Source organism: Gouania willdenowi, chromosome 18, assembly GCF_900634775.1.
Source record: "Gouania willdenowi chromosome 18, fGouWil2.1, whole genome shotgun sequence".
NCBI classification, from domain to species: Eukaryota; Metazoa; Chordata; class Actinopteri; order Blenniiformes; family Gobiesocidae; genus Gouania; species Gouania willdenowi.
Window position 1 is genome coordinate 3,738,762 of NC_041061.1, and position 20,211 is coordinate 3,758,972.

At 38.3% G+C, this 20,211-nt stretch overlaps 1 protein-coding gene across 1 annotated transcript in view; it reads left to right on the forward strand.

Moving 5' to 3' along the window:
* The window catches only part of arhgef40 (Rho guanine nucleotide exchange factor (GEF) 40), a 53,661-nt gene extending 37,737 nt beyond the window's left edge, over nucleotides 1-15,924 (forward strand). Inside the window, exons 21-29 of the mRNA XM_028474727.1 lie at nucleotides 142-391; nucleotides 892-981; nucleotides 2,251-2,457; nucleotides 5,085-5,264; nucleotides 5,572-5,752; nucleotides 5,840-5,950; nucleotides 8,048-8,157; nucleotides 10,148-10,190; nucleotides 11,506-15,924. Coding sequence (XP_028330528.1) covers nucleotides 142-391; nucleotides 892-981; nucleotides 2,251-2,457; nucleotides 5,085-5,264; nucleotides 5,572-5,752; nucleotides 5,840-5,950; nucleotides 8,048-8,157; nucleotides 10,148-10,174 — 1,156 coding nt within the window. The 3' untranslated portion in view covers nucleotides 10,175-10,190; nucleotides 11,506-15,924. The remainder of the gene's footprint in view (nucleotides 1-141; nucleotides 392-891; nucleotides 982-2,250; nucleotides 2,458-5,084; nucleotides 5,265-5,571; nucleotides 5,753-5,839; nucleotides 5,951-8,047; nucleotides 8,158-10,147; nucleotides 10,191-11,505) is intronic.
* The last annotated feature ends 4,287 nt before the right edge of the window (nucleotides 15,925-20,211 follow it).

Genomic DNA, 20,211 nt, shown 5'->3' on the forward strand with positions numbered 1-20,211 from the left:
GAAACTTGTCAGATTGGGGATGTTTAAAGTACAAGTGAAGCCTGTTAAGGAGAGATTTGATCAGCCAGTGTGCAACCTCAGATGATTTCACCATTGCACGCTCACCACTAACTGCTAGTCTCTGCTTCGTCCGTCCAATAGTAAACTCTACCTGCTGTGGTGTCGCATGCTGAGCTCAGAGAGGCAGTATGTAACGGTGCTAAAGGGCGTGGAGGAGACATACCTGCCATTACTGGAGCTGTCCGACACTCCTCCGTCCATCAGAGGGAAAGCACACGCACTTTTCCCAAACTGGAGCAGCCTGTCCATCTTCCATTCGCAGAGCCTCCTCCCCGCCATGGAGGGCGCTCTAGTGCAGAGCTTACTGCAGCAGGACTGTTTCAGCAAATACGTGAGTCCAGACTGGGAATTTGTCTTTAAAACCAGCCGCACGTCACACAGGAAACATACAAATGACTACGAAGAAAGGCCTGAACTTCTGTAGGCTGATGATATTAAAGCTTTAATTAGAATGTGACTCGACATTGCTCGATATGACAACAAATTGTAAACTTCAGAATCTGCTCAAATTCTCCCTGATGATATCAAAAAGTTTCTTTTAAGTTTAAAGTAAGTAAATACAGAGTAACTGACAACGGTACAAAGTCACAGACGACGTACCAAAGTGACTGATAACGCTAGAGGGCGACCGACATTAGAGTCAACGACAAAGTTGCAGAGTCAGCAACCAAGTTAGAATTGAGTTAGGGTTAGCTCTGTGATGAATTAAAAAAATTACATGTTTTAGTCCAGTTTGTAATTTTCGGTCATGGGTTCTAAAAGCCTTGATTGGAGCACCTTTCCTGTTACTGATATAAATTTCCATGTCTGTGCTGTCTGTGCCTAACGCAGCGTGAGCAGTTCCTCCAGTATTCCCAGTACATCCGGAGCAAACCAGACTTGGATTCTCCTCTGGTTACACAGGCAACAGACTTTTTTAAGGTGGGAATGTCTTTAATTTTTCTTGTTTCATGTATAAAAAAAACATCTCAAGTTATTTTAGAAGGATTTAAACCTTTCAGATCCCATTACTTTGTATTTTTTAAGTTCCTTTGTGTTGTAACTATTCCTTGTGCTGTAATTTCAGGCCGGCCACTGTTGAAAATGAGGGTTTTAATCTTTCAGACAAGTATATTGTAAAAACAGAATCAGTGAAAGCATCCTCCTTTCCCGCTGATGAGCGTCTGAATGCAAACCAATTAAATTTGCCGTATTTGTTGCCGTCTGCGATTCTAAACAAATACAGTAAAGCTGATTACGTGTTTAACGTACACCAGAAAAGCCAATTAAAGGCAGATTAGACGGGATGGGATCTAAGCTCCTGAGCTACAGAAGGATAAAGCAGAGTGGGAGCTTCCTCAGGAGAAATGAACGTTTGAAGATCTGATTTATTAAGGCTTTACCTACTGGAGGCCAACAGGGGGCAGCGTGCGCTCAAATCACCTTTCAAAGCAGCTTTAATGAATCTTTTTTTGAAAAATAAAAGCATATATACAAACGTACAGAACTTAGCACCCATGTATGTTTTGCTTATTGGGTTTTCATGTCATAAAAGGATGTAAAAAAAAAAACAAGAACGAGTGGTTATTAGATGTTTTATTTTAAAATGCAAAAATTAAGATTGAAATTCAAGGTATTTTTTTTATTAGGGTCAAGATGGTTGATTTTTTTTTTTTTTTTTTTTTACAAACAAAACAACAAATACAAAATGACTCGAAAAACACACACAAAAATGTTGAAAATACACAATTCCATAACAAAATATACTAAATATGAACTGATTACAGAAAATATTGAAGTATTATGGTCCACAGTTTTTGTGGAAAATCTCAATTAAGTCGCCCAAAAAATTTCATTTTCTGTTCTAAAAGCAAAAACTAAATGTTAGTTGTCGTTTTCAAATTAAGAGCATGTGCTGAGAAAAAGGCCTTGTATTAAGATTAAATAACCCCTTTTTTTTTCCAAACAGAAGATCCAATGACCCAAACATACACTAACCCTTGAATTTAGGCATTAGTTAAAATGGACACCAGATTCACCAAAACACCAGGAAACTTCCAATCTGCTCACTGGTTCATGATTTACGACGACACTTTTCAGTATGTGTTAGCAGGCTGCTAAACAGCACCCAGCAATGCTGAGCAGTTTCATTTGTGCATGTTGTGTATCAATGTGAGTGTATAATGTGTTCTGTGTGTGTGTGTCCCACAGTCCAAGCTGCCCCTAGCCCCCCCGCTGTCCCCTCTGGCCTTCCCTCACTGCCTGCAGGCCCCCGTCCTCAGGCTGCAGCAGTACTGCGAGGCCCTGGAGGAGCTAGGAGGCCTAAACCCCGCCTCCGACTCCGCCCTCTCCATCCTTAGGCATGCCCAGCTACACGGCGAGGACCTCCGGGCCAGTGACCTCATCGTCGGCTGTCCGGTGAGAATGCCTGATGCACTTTCTGACTTTTGTGTGTTTTAGTTTAGTTTATTTGTATAGTGCATTTCATACACAAGACAACTCGGTGTGCTTTACATGATGAAAAAGTGCAACAGAAAACATTGAGCAGCTTAAAATCTATAAGAACATTAAAGTCGGACTCACTTTGCATGTTTTTCATTGTTTTATTGTATATTTTTTTGTCATTCTTTTTATTTAGTCTTTTTTGTGTTTTTGAAGTCATTTCTGTTGTTTTTTTTTTTTTTTCATTTTGTATTTTTTTGTCATTTGGTGTGTTTGCTCTTCTTTTGTTTATTTATTCGGCAATATGTGTTGGTTTTTTTGGGGTTATTTGTGTATTTTTGCTGTTTTTTATGCATTTTTCTCTCAGTCTCTATATATTGGTATTTTTTGCTTTTTTGTGTATGTTTTTTTTGAGGATCATTTGTGCATTTTTGCAGTTTTTTTTTTCTGTATTTTTTATGCATTTTACTGTTGACTGTCATTTTGTGCATGTTTTTGTCAGTATGCATTGTTGGTTTTGTGTGGGTTCATTTGTGTATTTTTGCTGTTTTTTGTGTTTTCTTCTGTCTATTTGTGTTATTTTTTGTGTTTTTATGCATATTCTGCCATTCTGTATATTTCTGTCATTTTGTGTATTTTTCCTCTTTCTGTGTATTTTTTTGTCCGTGTAATTTTTTTGGGCTTCATTTGTGTTTTTTTGGTGTATTTTACTGTCATTTTGTGTGTTTTTGGAGTATTTTTAGTGTATATCAGTATGGGGGGTCGAGTGTAGAGGTAGTCGTATTAAATACACACACACACAGAGTCTTTAACCTCCGCCCACGCGTCTCTGGAGGTGTAAAAATAGACGGTGTGTCTCTGGTTGGCTGTAAACGAGCTCTCCTTTTAATTTCTCCGTATGAGCGTTTGTAGTTGAAGCTGTGATTTATTGCTGCGATCGCTGCGTGCTGCGTGCCTACACAAGTCTGCGAGTGTTCACAAGCATCACAAAGTCTCAACCCTGCAATCGACAGGAACAATAAAGCTCCTTTTTTTTTATATAAAAAATGTGACTCAGCTGGCCAATAGGAGCCAAGGGAAGAGGGCGGATGTCACAAAGCTTTGTAATAACAGCTCGCCTTTGTTCTCTTCTGCCTTCACGTCTGTGTTAAAACTGAACTTTGGTGATTAATAAATGTGGTTTGACTTGTGTTTTTGAGGTTTTATCCGGTGACAGGAAACGGAACACATATTTACAAACTTTAACATGGTTTCCTGTCTTTATGCTAGTGCTATGTAGCTCCAGGCTATCATTGTCGCTAACCGTTGTAGCCTTTCTGACAAAAAGTCAAAAACTGGACACGTAAACACTGTCTAGAATTGTCATGTAAAGTTATGAGTTAGTTAATTAATCATACATGCGTGTACACACTAGTGACGGGTTATCCCATTATGCTAATGCTACGTAGCTTCATGCTTATATGACTATTAAGTATGAATTTTATAGAGGAAATCACATTTTTTTTGGGTTGGTGAACAGGGAAACATCTCGAGTTGTATATGTATATTTACACGTTATTAGTTGGTAGTTAGTAAATCCTACACGCATCACACCACTAGTGAGAGTTTCTCCCGTTATGCTGCTAATGCTATTTAGCTTTGTCTTTCAACGTTAAAACAGAATTTGGTGATTAATAAATGTGGTTTGATTTATATTTTATTAATGTTTGTATCCAGTGGCAGGAAAAGGAACGCATATTTACAAACTATAATGTGGTTTCCTGTCGTTATGCTAGCGCTGTAAAGTTATTGGTTAGTTAATTAGTCAAATATACTTTTGTGCACAAGTGAAGGATAATGCTAATGATATGTAGCTTTGTGCTAACACTGTAATTGGATTTTTTATTAGCGTTAACATTAGCTCAAGTTGCCATGTAATTTTTACATTATTAGTCTGTCGTTAGTAAATCACACACGTGTCCAACCAGCATTGAATATTTCTCGTAGCTAATGCTAATTAGCTTTGCGCTAACACAACTTTAAAGTGTGGAATTAATAGAGAAAATAAAGATTTTTATATAGTTGGTGAACAGGTTAACATTAACTGGAGTTGCCATGTATGTTTACATGTTATTAGTCGGTAGTTAGTAAATCATGTTACACGCGACCAACAACCAGTGAAAGTTTTTTCATTATGCTGATGCTACATAGCTTCATGCTAATATGACATAGCTTCAGGATGATGGACATTGAAGCTAATGAGGCAAATGGTTAATTAGCAAATTGTCTCCTGCATGTAATATTAGTAATTTTTTTAGAAATAAAGAATTTTTTTTTTTAGCTTAATTGTTTCAAAACCCAATTTTTGAGCTGTTTTTTATTGTAAAATCTGATTTTTTTTTTTTTTCAGCATTTTGTGCGATATTAAGTATTTTATTGGCTGGAGTACAGGTAAATACTGTCAGGTGTCGGTTTCTCTAATTATGCTTATGCTACATAGCTTTAGGCTAATATTCATTGAAGCCAATGATGCTAACAGTTGTCACCTTTCTGACGAAAAGGTAAAAATCACATCTCTATTTACTTTTTAAAGAGTTAAGAATAAAGTAGATTTTTGTCCTCAGATCCCAGTGGCGGAGCGTGGGGAGCTGGTGCGTCAGGGAGAGCTGACGGTGTGCGGAGGGACACGTAGAAAACGCAGCGGCGTGAGAAACGTTTTCCTCTATCAGTTTGTGCTGATTTTCACTAAACGGAAGAACCCGAGCCCTGGAAGAACCAGTTATAGCTACAAGCACAGCATCAAGGTACACACACGTGCACACACGCACAAACTAAACAACACAAATCAAGGTTAACATTATTCTAACCTTATTTTTTCAAAATGTGTATTAAAAAAATTGCAGTAAATAATGATGTATTATAGTGTTTTTGCATGAAATCTGTAGTGTTAGTGGGAAAACTCCTCAGTTCTATTTCAATGTCAATGTCATTTCTGCTCCAAATGTACCAACTGTGGACTTTTTAGTGAATGCGTGACTCATCCCGTGTGTGTGTGCGTGTGTGTGTGCGTGTGCGTGTGCGTGTGTGTGTGCGCGTGTGCGTGTGCGTCAGATGAGTGAGATGGGTCTGACCCAGAGCGTGGGGGAGGACGGGGTGAGGCTGGAGGTTTGGGTCCGACAGTCTCCTCGGACCAAGGACTGCATCACGCTACAGGCCGAGAACAGAGAGAGTCGAGAGTCGTGGAGCCACGACATCGCTCAGCTGCTGTGGACGCACGCCATCAACAACACGGGTACCACAGCATGTTTAGCAGATAAACTACAATAAATGGAAGTTGAGCATGATAGTTATCTTATATTTATGTGTTTTTTTTGCCCAGAGTTGTGTCTGAAGGAGTCTCTGTGTATGGGTGTCTCCAGTAAACTCCTGCTGGACGCTTCAGGGACTGCAGGATCTGAGCTGGACTCCATCTGTAGCCTCACCGACAGAAGTACAAACGACACACTAACAACACTAACTGCAGTGGCCGAGCCAGAACGTAGATAATGGGTGGGCCTGGAAAAATCAGGATGGGCCTGGTTATTTTTAAAGCTGATATGACATGTATGTTAACGATTTATGATGGGCTATAATAAAATCTGCCGGGCCACTGTAAATTAGCTTATGGTACGAGTAATATACCTTTGAGTGGATATACAGTAGAGACTGCTACTCCACAGCTGGACCTCTGTTCTGTTAAATGTCATTTTAAGACCCAAAGGGAAAAAAGAGGGAGAGAACGAGTTTATGTAGGCTATATGATGAAGCTTTATTGTCTCAGAGGAAGAAACACGAGCACTCATATCTTTCTTTTCAAATTTAAACACATACATATATATATATATATATATATATATATATATAACATATTGGGCATAAATCCTGCTCAAAACATGCATATACTACATGTTTTGCGGTACAGTTTTCCCACGGTTCGGTATGCATTACGGTTTTTGGGCCACGGTAACTGTACGGTTACACATTCAGCCCACACGTATATGTATTAATATTGTGTATGTATATTAATATTGTGTATGTATATACACACACACACAACACATAAATTCTTACATGCATACACGAAGACACACACATAAACAACCATGCACACATATGCATAAACATACATATACAGTATATATGCACACTAGGGTCAGCAGGCTACCCATGGGTAACTCGTCTTATTGTGTGTATTTTCTTAATGAGTAATGTCCTTTTATGTTGCTCTTTTTACTAATTAAATTGAAAGTAATAATGCAGGAAAAACAAAAGACTGACCTTGACCTTAAACATGACCTTGAAGGAAAGTCAAGGTCACACATTGAAAGGAGATGTTGTTCAATGGTACCAGTCTGAGCACTGGATCTCAATTTGTGGCCAAGTTATAGGGAAAAAAGTTTTTATTTATTTATTTTTGTGAAGTCATGAACTTTGACCTCTACCGATCTTTTTACTGGTAGATCGTACAGCTTTGGTCCAATTAAATACAATACTCCACTTGAGATGAGCTTTTCATAAATTGAGCATCGAACTTGTACGATAAATATTGGTAGAGATATGGAAAATTTTGGTTTTTGACAATTAACGCAACCCTGACCTTGACCTTGAATTTTTGGCTCCAAAAAAGTGGACTGCGCATCCTTGACATTGTCCCTATGAGATGACATATGTGTCATTAGTGCTGCAATAATAACTTAGGAGGAGTTCCACGACGAATAACTCCTACGTGAACAATTGTCAAATACATTAACAACAAAAATGTTATTAAATGCGTAGAATAAAAACAGAAAACAATAACAAATAAACAAATTTGTAAATAAAAACACACACAAAACAACAAATACACTAAAAAAAACTTGACATACCAAACTACAAAATGCCTCCAAAAAGACCAAATGACCAGAAAAATGCAGAAAATGAAGTAACAAAAACACACAAGACAATAACAAAAATACACTATAGTTGATTCCAACAAACACACAAACTCTGTTGTTGTCTGTGTTAATGCTCAGATGAATGTTGATCATGTGACCCTTTAATCAGATTAAATCACGTCTGTGCCCCTGCTGTGATGGAAACGTCCCATCTCTGATATAAAAAAAAATCTAAACAAAAGCTTTGACTGATGAAAAATACACAGACTAACCACCAGGTGTCTCTACAGGTGCGTCGTCCTCTAGGGAAACACATGACCTTTACGAGTGAAACACAAAGAACATAAAAAGAAACATTTAAACTCAAGCTCCTCCCCTTTATTGTATTAAATCATCAGGAATTTTAGGTTAAACTGTTTTTCTAGCAAAAATTAAGAAATAAAAAACTCTGGCATTGATTAATTTTTTGTCAATAATTTTCATGCTATTGGTCTTTTTTGGTAATTTCCTGGTATTTATTTGTATTTTTCTGGATAATATTCTTGATAACTGTCCCTGTATTTTGTTGATGTGATCTTGATATTTTATGGATGTGTTCCTGGTGCAGTCTGCTGCTTTCTTGGGGTTTTCTTGGTTCTTTCTGGTCTGTGGTGACCCCTGTCTCTCTCTCTCAGTCCACAGCAGCTGTTCAGACTCGTCGTCGGTGGGCAGTCAGAAAGAAGGAGGATCCCCCACATCAGGGAGGAACCAGGGCAGGAGCTCAGGATCTACTGGGTACTCACAGGTACATGAACCACTCAAAGCTTATGAAACGTGCACTTTCTGACACTTTTTGGGTGAATCTTTCAAGTTATTATGGAATAATGACCCTGATCCCAATCATTTCAATGTTTTCTGGCCAATTCAACACAATCTGCCTTCAGAGGCCTCAACAGTCGAGGTCAGATGTTCTCAACCTTGGGGTCAAGACCCCATTTGGGGTCGTGAGACAATGGGAAGGGATCGTCAGATGCCTTCAAGAAATTGATAATATTTTATAACAATTTGAGCCCATTTTTTGGTTCTTTTTACCATTTTTCTGCAACTACACCAAACTCACTGTATTTTAACCTATTTTCATCACTTTTTCTTGCCGCATTTTTCCTCTTTTTCATACATTTTTGCTACATTTCTCTCATTTCTGCCTCGTCATCAGATTTTAATGGCTTTTCTGCACATTTTTTCCACTTTCAAGACATTTTGGGCACTTATAAACCCTTTCCACCACTTTTCCACCTAATGACACATGTTGACCCATTATTATCACTTTAAACCTTTTTTCACCATAGTTCATGCTTATTTTTTTGCCAATTTAACGATATTTAAAATTTGTTATGCCCATTATTTGCTATTTTGAACCCTTTTTACCACTCTAATGTGCAACTATTAACAAATTTCTGTGGTTTTTAAAATCCCATTTCACCACCCTTTCCACCATTTTTGGTCACTTTTGACCCATTTTATTTCTGATTAAAACAAGGATTTACATCTTTAACTCATTCAGTGCCAGCCATTTTCAGAATTTCTACCCCCCTCAGTGCCAGCCATTTTTGAGCATTTTGATTGATTTTTAAAGACCCACAGAATATTTTGTTCTATGACCATCTGAATCTGAATACCAGATCCTGAAAGATTAAAGTCTCTAATTTCATCAGAAAAAATAATTTTGTTTCTGGCTTGTTTTGTTCTTCTGTAATCCGCAGTTGAATTGAGGCAAGTTTCGCACAAATCGACACTTTGTGACAAAAAGCTGAGAAAAATGTCTGTTTCTGAAAAAATCTATTTGTGACTTTGAAACGACACTCAGACCGGGCTTTTGATGGCAAAATTATTATTATTTTGTTATCTGGGTCAGAGTTGAATGGATTTTTTATTGTATTTTGGCATTCCTTCCCCTACACATGCAACTTCCCTCTCAATAATAGACTTAGTTCCACACATGCTCCGGTCCAGTGTGCGCTGGTCGGAGCTTCAGCATCAACTCTCGTAGCACCTCTTCCTCCCGACACGCAGCGATGACCCGTTCGCAAAACCTGCTTCTTCCTCCTTAGCTAATGGTAGCATCAGTGGCTAATCTCTCATCTAAAGGTGCGTCAATGGCACTGAAAGAGTTAAGAAGACAATTTACTATGGCCCAAATAATAATAAATAACTTCCTGGATAACAGTGGATATTATTCAGATGAATAAATAAATGTGGTTATCACAGATTCATAGAACAATAGATCATAATTTTACTGACTTTATGGATGGACCCCAAAAATCTCTCCCCTTTATTCCCCCTTATAGATGGCCCTGTCTCTACATGACTGTTCTTCAATGTTCATGTCTGTGTTCAAACACCTTCAGCGACAGTGGGGGTCCCCGCTCTCTTGAACCTTTATTTTGGGGGTCGTGGGGCTGAAAAGGTTGAGAACCACTGCCCTAAATGTCAGTGTATGGCTGATGATGAAGGACTGGGACGAGCAGTGACTCGGCACTTATTGCATCAATGTGGTGAAAACACAAAGCTGGTGTTTTTTGCAAGCAAACAAACAGGAATACACACACACACACACACACACACACACACACACATTTCCTCGATCTTCTCTCCCAGCAAACACTAAATGACAGATTGGCAAACAGATTGCGTCGAGAACAGATTGACAGACAGACGGACAGAACAGATAGGGCAAACACGCAGACATTTTAAGACGACACGCAGACTAAAAATGTGACTGTGTTCTTCCTCAGAGTCAGTCCCCCTCCACAGCAGTGTGACATCATCTCATTAATGGTAAGCGCTCTTTTTTTTCAGACATCGTTTACGCGTAAAAGATACAACAAACATTTCAGTGTTGAGTCTCTCATATCTCAGTTCTTAGTATAGTAGGTGACAATATAATATTATTTACCTACTGATCTATAATCACATTAGCTCAAGAATGTCAAAACAAGGTGTTTAAAATGCTTTAAACAGAGCGCTAAGCTAACTAAGCTAATACATTTATGGGTGAGTATCATTTGTCATCTCCATTTCCTGCATTTATTACTTCATTTACTCTGCGTTGCCAGATACAGCTGTTAATTCCCCTTAGACCACATGTGTCAAACTCGAGGCCCGAGGACCAAATCCGGTCCTTCAGAGTATCCGATTAAGCCCTCAGGAGAAAGTGAAAATGAGAGAGAAAACATAATTCAGTTGTAAATTGTTTTTGAAAGAATTTTTTTTTTTTAATTATTGCATAAAATCTCCTCAAATTAATTCAAAAATCAAAGCACGTTTAAGTATCTGTCACGTATTCTTAGATAATGTTGATGCTGTCAATACTTTCCCTCATTTATGACTGGAAATGCAAAATTGTTCCGTTTTCCCGTCTAAAACCTGTGGCCCACATGTGATCAAACTGGTCCATGTTTGGCCCCTTAACTAAAATGAGTTTGACACCCCTGGTTTAGCCAATGTTATGGTGGACTATTTAATTACTTTCCTCTGCGTTGTGGAGGGGAAAAAAAGACAAGAACATGAGAGAGAAGAGTAACAAAACACTGCGGTCGAACCTGCGTTGCCAGGTTTGGTTTATTGTGTCAGAAGGAGTTGGTTTAGACGATGTTTTGGGGGATTATTTAAACAGGACTAAGGCAAGGGTGTCAAACTCATTTTAGTTCTTTCAAAACTTTCTGTTAACTTCAAAACAAAAGCCCTATTTACAAAAGAGTTAAAAAATAATAATAAATAAATAAACTAATAGAAGGCAAGAAGAGATGCTTTTATTTTGAAAAGGGATTGTTTGATTTTTTTTTTTTTTGCAGGACCATTTTACATTCTGATCGCATTGCATCATGGGATGGTTTAGTATGACTAGTGTGCCCACCTAGTGTGCCCATCTTGCATACTTATATAGTACATCCGCGTATTTCTTGCGTACTCAATCTTTTCATACTATCTAATGTGAACACACCAAGTACGGCAGACTTAGTATGAGTCGTACGTTAGTATGACATTTGGAACACAGCCCTAGTGGAAACATCTTCATCCAGTGAAATGTTTCAGGAAGTGTGTTGAGTGGTGGCGGCTGCTTATCTGTACGTTTTTGTAACTTTTCCATCAGAAACTGGACTTTCCAACATCTCAGTCCCACTAAACTGGACCAGCACCGAGACAATCATGAGATGTTTGTGAACTTTCTCCATCACACGTAAGAAGAAGAAGCCCATCAGCCCTGATGTGACCCGCGTCAAAATAAAAGCACACCAACAGCAGGGCTTCTGCTCACTCCTGTCTGCACGCCGCCATTTTGGATCTGCCACTCTGGGTCGCTGGCAGAGTCATTGACACCAGAGGCACTTCAGAGCACACAGTGCGGCCATTGTTTACGCCGCAGCCAAACCACTCGGTGTGAACCACTGCCTGTGCACGTCACATGCTTTTAGCGTCCCACAGCCAATGGATCCACCGCAGGATCTTAGATTTCCATCATCATTGAATGGTGCGATGTTGGCTTTTGTGGATAAGGTGTGATTGCATCTCTGGAAATAAGTCAACACATATAAACCCATGCATTGTTGGCCTGTTTACAGCCTGGTACAGTGTCAATCAGTTGTTTGTTTGTTTTTTTTAGCTTAAAGTATTCTAGGAACAAAAAAGCCAGATGGTATTATGACATTTTTGTAAATTGTAACTAATGGTGCCTTAAATGTGTTTAAGTATTGACAATTCATTCATTTTAGTGTAAAATAGCATTTTTTTAATATACCAAAGGTATAAAGTGGGTGTCTGTGCAATGGCGACTTGCGTACAGGGTCATACCCTCACTGGCCATTTTAATAGGTACACCAATTTATTCAGGCAAGATATAATCTGTGGAGAAGGGGGAGTTTATATCCACAACTATCAGTGTAGGTTCAAGAAAACAATCCAAAAAAAAGAAATATCCACAACTGACTGAGTTCCTTTTCCTTTTCTATTATCTGAACTCAAAGAACCACTGGTTACAACCAACAGAGGATCACAGAGAATCACCGACGCTGGATTGAAAATTTGGGTATTTTGGATTCTGTGAGGAAGGTTTCAGTTCCTTGAGGAAAATAGGTGTACCTAATAAAATGGCCTGTCGGTGTGTAATGCAAAAATTGGTGGACATCGTTAAGTTCATCAAGTCTTCCTCCAAAAACGACATTTATCAAGTAATCTGGAAAAATGTAAACGTTTGATAAAAACATTGCACTTGAAGACGTGTGTTTACATCACTGATGTGTTTAAACTTATAGTTTAGTGTTTTGACGGCTGTCTTCATAAAATGGAGCTCACTACATCATCGGTAACAGACTGGTTTTAATGTGGTTGCCAAAAGATGTCGAGTATTTTCATGGATTTCTAGCTTGTTGATTCTCAGAAGATATTATTCCTAAATTATGCGAAAACAATGTAATCTGGACTAAGGTAAACTGTTAAATTTGGCATCAAAGGCTTTTGCTGTGGATTTTATTAAAGTGACGCTAACAGCTTTGGTAAAATTTAATTAGCTATGTTATCTTAGATAATTGGAAAAAGCTATTCTGTTCACCAAGTTTAGCTCCTATCTTGGATGTTCATCGGAACACAGGTAGAAATGATATAAATGTTTTTTATATTCAGTTACTGACAATATGTCAGATGAAATGAAGCAAACTACATTGAAAACAGCTAGCTTTACCTCAGTTTAGCTCGCTAGCCAAGCAAGCCTATCTTGGCTCTCTTGCTTAAAACTAATGTGAAAAACTTTATTTTCTGGTTAACAGTAAATTGTTAAATTCTCTATCAAATGTTGTTCCTATAGATTGTATAAAAGTGATTATATTAGCTTATTGAAAACAGCTGTCATGTTTACCTCAGCTTGTATAGCTTGGCTAGCTAGTTAAACGCTGTGTTTACTTGAGTTTTTAGTCTTTTTGTTAAGCTAAAATATAGTTTCTAGCTTCATTTCACCCAAAAATTGGACATAATTTTAATAAAATCCAGAGCGAAAGGATTTGCTGACAACTTTTTACAATTTTCTGTAGGCTACTAATCCTTAGTTATCTAAGTTAACGTGGCTAGTTTTATGATGGTTTCTCGATTAGAAAATCACCCACTAACACATAAAAGCTCTGTAGTTAACATTAATGTTGGCTTTGATACCTAAGTAGCTCCTCCACATATAGAGCCTTATTAACATTATGACCACTGCCAGATGACATATATATAGCGGTGATTATCTCTTTATCATGGGACCTGTTAGTGGGTGAAGATATGAGGCAGCGGTGAACACGGCCTCTCAGTGGATCTTAAATGAGGGCAGATGTTCCCCTGGGGTAGCTACTTGGAGACGCTGCACAGGGTAAGTGAGATTTTCATTTATTCCCGAATAATAACTTGAGTTAAAAAGCAAGTCTTGCATCATCTAAACTAGGTTTAAGACCCGATGGTGCATTTGTGTGGTGGGTTTGATGAACAGCGACGTCTTAATGGGATGTCTTCAGCTTTTGTCTTTTACACTTTTAGCAATATGAAAAAATTAATTTAAACTCAACGGTTGACTTAAAACATAAGCTGCTTTAAAGGTCCCATGTTATCCAAATGTCACTTTTTAATGATTTTCTAACAGTAATATGCAAGTAAAAATGTATGATTCCTCCATACCCTTGTGTGCTTCACATTTTGTGAAATATGTGCTCAAACTGAGGAGTTTGAGTTTACTCAGTTTATGATGTCATAAGAGGAGTAACTCCTCCCACAAGTTTATTTTTCCTCCTCTCAGCTGAGAGTTTCGGGATACTGTGGATGGATTTTTGCTGGTTTTAAACCAAAGAACTTTCCCAAATGTTTGTATGTCTGTATCCTGCATTTCACAGAGGACTGCTTTGAAAACACCAGCCGGTACAGAGCTAGCTTAGCTTAAAAACTCTGGATGAAGCACAACGCGGTACCAACACTTCATGACTCGAGAACAAACGTGGAAGATGTAAGTTCATATCATTTTGTGTTTCCTTTGCTGCAGTAGCCCAACTAGAATGATTAACTTCCGGCTGTTAAGATGTCAGTGTAGCGTTAGCATGGAAGCTAACTCTGCTTAGTTACTGCTGCTAACGTTGTGTAAGTGGGTGTGGCCAAACGGCTAATTTGCATATCTAGTAATATACTCAAACAAGTAATTTTTTTTTAGACCTAAAATTCAGGCCGACGGATGCGTTTGGGACAATACACTTCAGATACTATTTTGTTGGGCTTCTGAGACCTGTGCAAAATAGTATGAAAAGCAATATAATATGGGACCTTTAACAATAGTTAATAAAATCAACAGCATTTACAAAAATGTGCATTTTTGTTAGTTCAATGCATTTACTCTAGCTGAGCTAACTCAAGCTAAGCTAACTCATGGTTGCTAACTAGCTTTAAAAAAGGATGGTTTTCTTTGACACACGTCTCAAAAGACAAACGCACTATTGTTGTGCCTGAGGTACAAATAAAAAAAAAAAAATAAACAAAATGGCCGACTGTCTTTCAACTTATTGATTCTGATTCCAAAACATTTCCTGGTGATGTTTTTAAACCGACATGTTTTTACCAAAACACAATGTACTTTTAAAGGTAGTTGATGCTAGTTTTTCCAAGAGCAAAGTTATTTTGTTAAGCTTACCGCTAAGCTAACCCAATACTAGGTAACTGGCTTGTAGCTTTGAAAAAGATGCTCGTTTGTTGTGATATATGTCTCAAAATAGAAAAATACACTGTTGTAGTTAAGTTTAGTTAAATGTTATTATGCTAGAGACAAAACAGCTTCCATCAAAAGACTCAAATTAATACTTTAAATGCAGTTGATGCTACTTTACACCATACGTGATGCGTTTCTTTAAGCTAAGCTATTACACATGTAGCTAACTAGCTGTTAGTTTGGAACAGAATATCAGTATGTCAGAGGGGTTTAAAAATCAAGGAAAGGTAGATTAGCTTCCTGTTCTTGTGCTGGTGCTGCTAATGTGTTTATTTTATAGCCTGAATCTGAAATAAACCCAAAGAAATGCTCAAGACTTTAATTTTCTCCAATATAAGACTGACGCGGTTCTGAAGGAGGATGCAGTTAGATTGAATCATGTGTGTCGGTCGTATTCGAGGTACAAGATAAAAACCAACGGGAGGTCAAGCCGCAGACCGCTGTGAGTCGCCGTTATCAGATCTGAGCACGTTCCACATCTGCATCTAAATCCTGAAATTGCAAATGGCTATTGAGCCGTTTCGGGATCAATAAGTAATTTGTTGGCTGCGAGATGTCTGTAAACACCTCGCGGCCATGGGCTGTTGAATTGGACGCACTGTAATGAACACCATCTTTCATCGCTAGCGCAGTATGGATTGTTATATGCACAATCTCATGATGTATGGAAACTGTACTCCTGCTCCTTCTGTGCATGCATTATGTTTACATTTTTTAAAAAGATTGTTGGAAATGCTTGTCAGGCTTTTCTAATGTAATTTTCATTTTCTGTGTTGTATTAAACCTGGTTTACAAATATTGCTGTGGAAGTCATGGAGGAGATGTGGAGAGAGTCAGACTTTAGATATAGATACTTATTTCTACAGTAACTCATGGTAATGTTCATACAATAGAACATGAATGATTGGTTAAATATTTTATTTTAGTCAAACTGTTGATCAGTTTTTCTTATTGAAACCCCCAAAATATAAAATGTATCTTTTTTTTCTAATATTATAAATAAATACAATAACATATATACTATAAATACAATAGTTTTAAAATACAAGTAAAAAATAATAATTTAGGTTTATTTATTTACTTTTTTCCTTTGTGTCATGTTTTTTGTTTATTTTGGTTTAAAATACATTTGTACATTCTATGAATGTTTAAGTTAGCCTTATTAAAATTTTGACACTTGAAAAAAAAATCATTTTAAAGTTTTGTTTGAATTTACATTTTTTTTCTCATGATTTTTTACTTCCACTACAATTAAATTTTACCCTTAAATGATATCTAAAATGTAATATACACACACACACACTGCACATATATAAGTTAAATTAACTTGTTTATAATATTTCAGCATTTAGTGTCAGATATTAAATTGAATTTGTATTGAAATAAAGAACACAATTTAATACAGTAAAGTTCCTTCTTTTCATGCTCGAAGGTCATTTGGTTAAATTTGCCATGTTTTGTTGGCAATGTTGACAATATTCTTGACCAATGAACGAGTTGGACAAATGAATGACCAGCATTGTCGCTGTGTAAGTCGCAATGTAAGTACCCGATCGTTATTGTTAAGGTGCGTTCACACCAAACGTGACATCAGTGACTTTAGTTGCTTAAATTTTCCGTGATGAGTCGCTTCAACATAGTCGCGCTTTTTGCTCACTTCATCGCTTCATCTACCCGGTTGACGTGGGAAGAAACTCATTGACGTCACTCGAAGTCGCTTGAAAAGTTCCGAATTTTCAACTTCGAGTAACTCGGATCACACGATCCAGTTGCTGGAATTGTGTGACTCAGGTCGCCTGACGTTGCGTCATTTACATTGATTTTAAATGCATTCTAGTTGCCAGAGTCGCGTTTGTGTGAACGCACCTTTAAAGAATATAGTTTTCTAAATCACGAGGAATTATTTACAATGAAACAAACCACTTTGAAGATCGGATCATCTGTAGGAATTTACCGGTACGATGAAATCAAAGATTTTTGAAAAGTTTCTGACTAAATGAAACCTCAACATCTCATTCAAAAAGAACTTGCAGACGCCTCTGAAAAAGACTGGCAGTTGACAGTCGAAACACGTCCGGAGATCAAAGCAAATCTCCTAAAAATGTTTGTCTGAATAAATGAAACCTTAACATATTCGAAAAGCAGACAAAAAGAACTTGCTGGAATTATTACGTGAAAGTCAAGAAAACATCAAAGCGATCAACAGACGCCCCTGAAGAAGACTGGTAGTTGACAATCGAAACATGTAAGGAGGAGATTAAAGTAAATTTCCTGAAAAATGTCGGTGTGAGTAAATAAAACCTTAACATAATTTTCAAAAAGAAGACAAAAACAACTTGCTGGAATTACTACACGGGAGTCAAGTACACATCAAAGCGATCAGCAGGCGCCTCTGAAGAAGACTAGCAGTTGAAAGTCGAAACATGTCAGGAGATCAAAGTAAATTTCCTGAAAAACGTTCATCTGAATAAATGAAACCTTAACATATTATTTGAAAAAAAGCAAACAAATTAACTTGCTGGGAATTATTACGTGGAGGTCAAGGAGACATCAATGCGACAAAATTGCAACCATTTCTTCTTTTCCAAGTTCAAGGAAACATCAAAGCGATCAGCAGATGCCTCTGAAGAAGACTGGTTTCCTGACATGTTTCGATTGTCAACTGCCAAAGTAATCTTCCTGAAAAACTGTTTTCTATTGTTTCTAGACTATCAATATTTAGTCGTGGAACAGCTTTGAGAACAGTCAAAGGCCACTTGCTTCTATTCGCCATGTTTCGTTGGTAACTTTGCGACCCTCTTACGGTGACTCCCTTTAAAAGCCAGCAGAGTGAGTAGATAAGCAGAGCAGCACAGAGCCACGTACCAGTCACAGATCAGATTCCCAAAGGGAGGGAGGGCTGCCCCATGTGAGAGAGGAGCTGGGGATAAAGGAGAGACAGTAGGTGGGAACGATGGGAAAGCAGCGAGGGCGAAGGGCAGACGGACAGAGAGGCTCAGGGAAGGGAAAACTGGACACAAAGTGGAGTTTATAGGAAAAAAGGAAAAGTTCCTGAGGTGGAGGAGAGAGAGAGAAAGAGAGAGGGGCGAGTGAGCAGTAGAGCGGATGGAAGAGAGAAAGAGAGAGAGTTGGGGGGGGAGGGTGGATGTTGACAAAGCAGCGAGACTGTGGCGAACAAAGAGGACGTGAAGAGAATGAGTCGGGGGAAACATCAAAGGGATTTTTCAGGCCCCGTTACCGGGACAACAGACATTTGCATGCGATTAGCTTTTTACATCATATTAAGAGCCGAGAGGGGGAGGGGCTACACACATATAGAGATACACACTCAGAGATATACTACACACACACAGAGATACACACACATATATACTAGACACACACACACACAGAGATACACACTCAGATATACTATACATACGCATGCGTACACACTGGGATACACACACACACACAAGCACACAAATAGAGAATACATACACATTGTACTATACAGTTTCACACACATATATATTTTGTACAGAGTTATACACACATGTATACAGTATACATTGTTCTATACAGTTACACACACATATATGAATATATATAGTTTTATACAGCTTTACACTCGCACACACAGATATTGTGCAGTTATACACGCTTATATATGTATACAGTATACATTGTTATATACAGTTATACACACATATATATGAATATATATTCTATACAGTTATCAGTTCATCATTACGTGTTCTCTGTTTGAGTGTGTGTATGAGTATAAACTGACCTAAGGGCAGCTCATTGTTGATTTTTTTGGTGCAGATACTACAGCACACCTCCACAGTTACCTTGTAGTTTATGCCCTGATTGATCAGACTCACAACCTTTTATTTTTTCATTCATTCAACAGAAAATCTATTCCTAAGCATCAACAAAACTAAACGTAAACAAACTAAAATTTAAAATATACGTAGAAAATGTTTATTTTATATATAAAATTAAGGATAAATATAACCAAAAAAAAAATAATTTGATAAAGTGTATTTTTTTTTTCTGTAATCTTGAAGTTAAACCTGCAGCAATCAAAAATGTATCTCACACACACACACACACACACACACACACACACACACACACACACACACACACACACACACACACACACACACACACACACACACACAGAGTCTGGTCCCAGGTATATCTTTATATAAACATGTTTGTCAACATGGCTGCACATAAACTCCATGTTTACAGCATAAATCACCCTGTGAGAGACACACACACACACACACACACACACACACACACACACACACACACACACACACAGCAATCATAAAAGCCATTAAACGTGTTTCTATGGGCACACACCCTCCGGCATTTTACACATGTAATATTATACACACACACACACCTCTCCATCAATCCCCCTCTCTCCCTCTCTCTCTCTGTTCCTCCTCTCTCTACTTATATTTCTCCTCCCTCCTTTTTCTTCCTCTCCCTCCTCTGACTGTGTGTAATTGTGTATAAGTGTGTGTGTGTGTATCAGGGCATGTGTGTGTAAGTGTGTGTGTGTGATGCTTCAGTGCCCTCAGTATTGTGGCGGCATTGTGCCAGTAGGCGTCGCCGCGACAGCCGTTGTCACGGCAGCGTTGATGGGGGGGATGCAGGGTGATGCTGTGTGTGTGTGTGTGTGTGTGTCAGTGTGTGTGTGTGAGAGAGTGGAGTGTATTACAGTATCAATACTCTGACACTGCGACAAAAAGACAGCAGCACAAGCCACAAATCACCCCCCCACCCTTCACCTCCTCCTTCCCCTTCAATCAATCGCCCCCCCATCTCGCCCTCCCTTATATCACCTCCCCCCACCCCTCATTGATTTCCCTCTACATCCCTCTATATGTGCACGTATCGATCACTCACTCCTTTATTCTCGTTTTCACTCAAATTTCAACCCAGACTCACTCCCTCCCTCACACACACACACACACACACACACACACACACACACACACACACACACACACACATGTGCACACACACTTCATCTTTTATTTCATCTCCCCCTTTTCTTTCTTTACCTCTCTGTGCCATCTC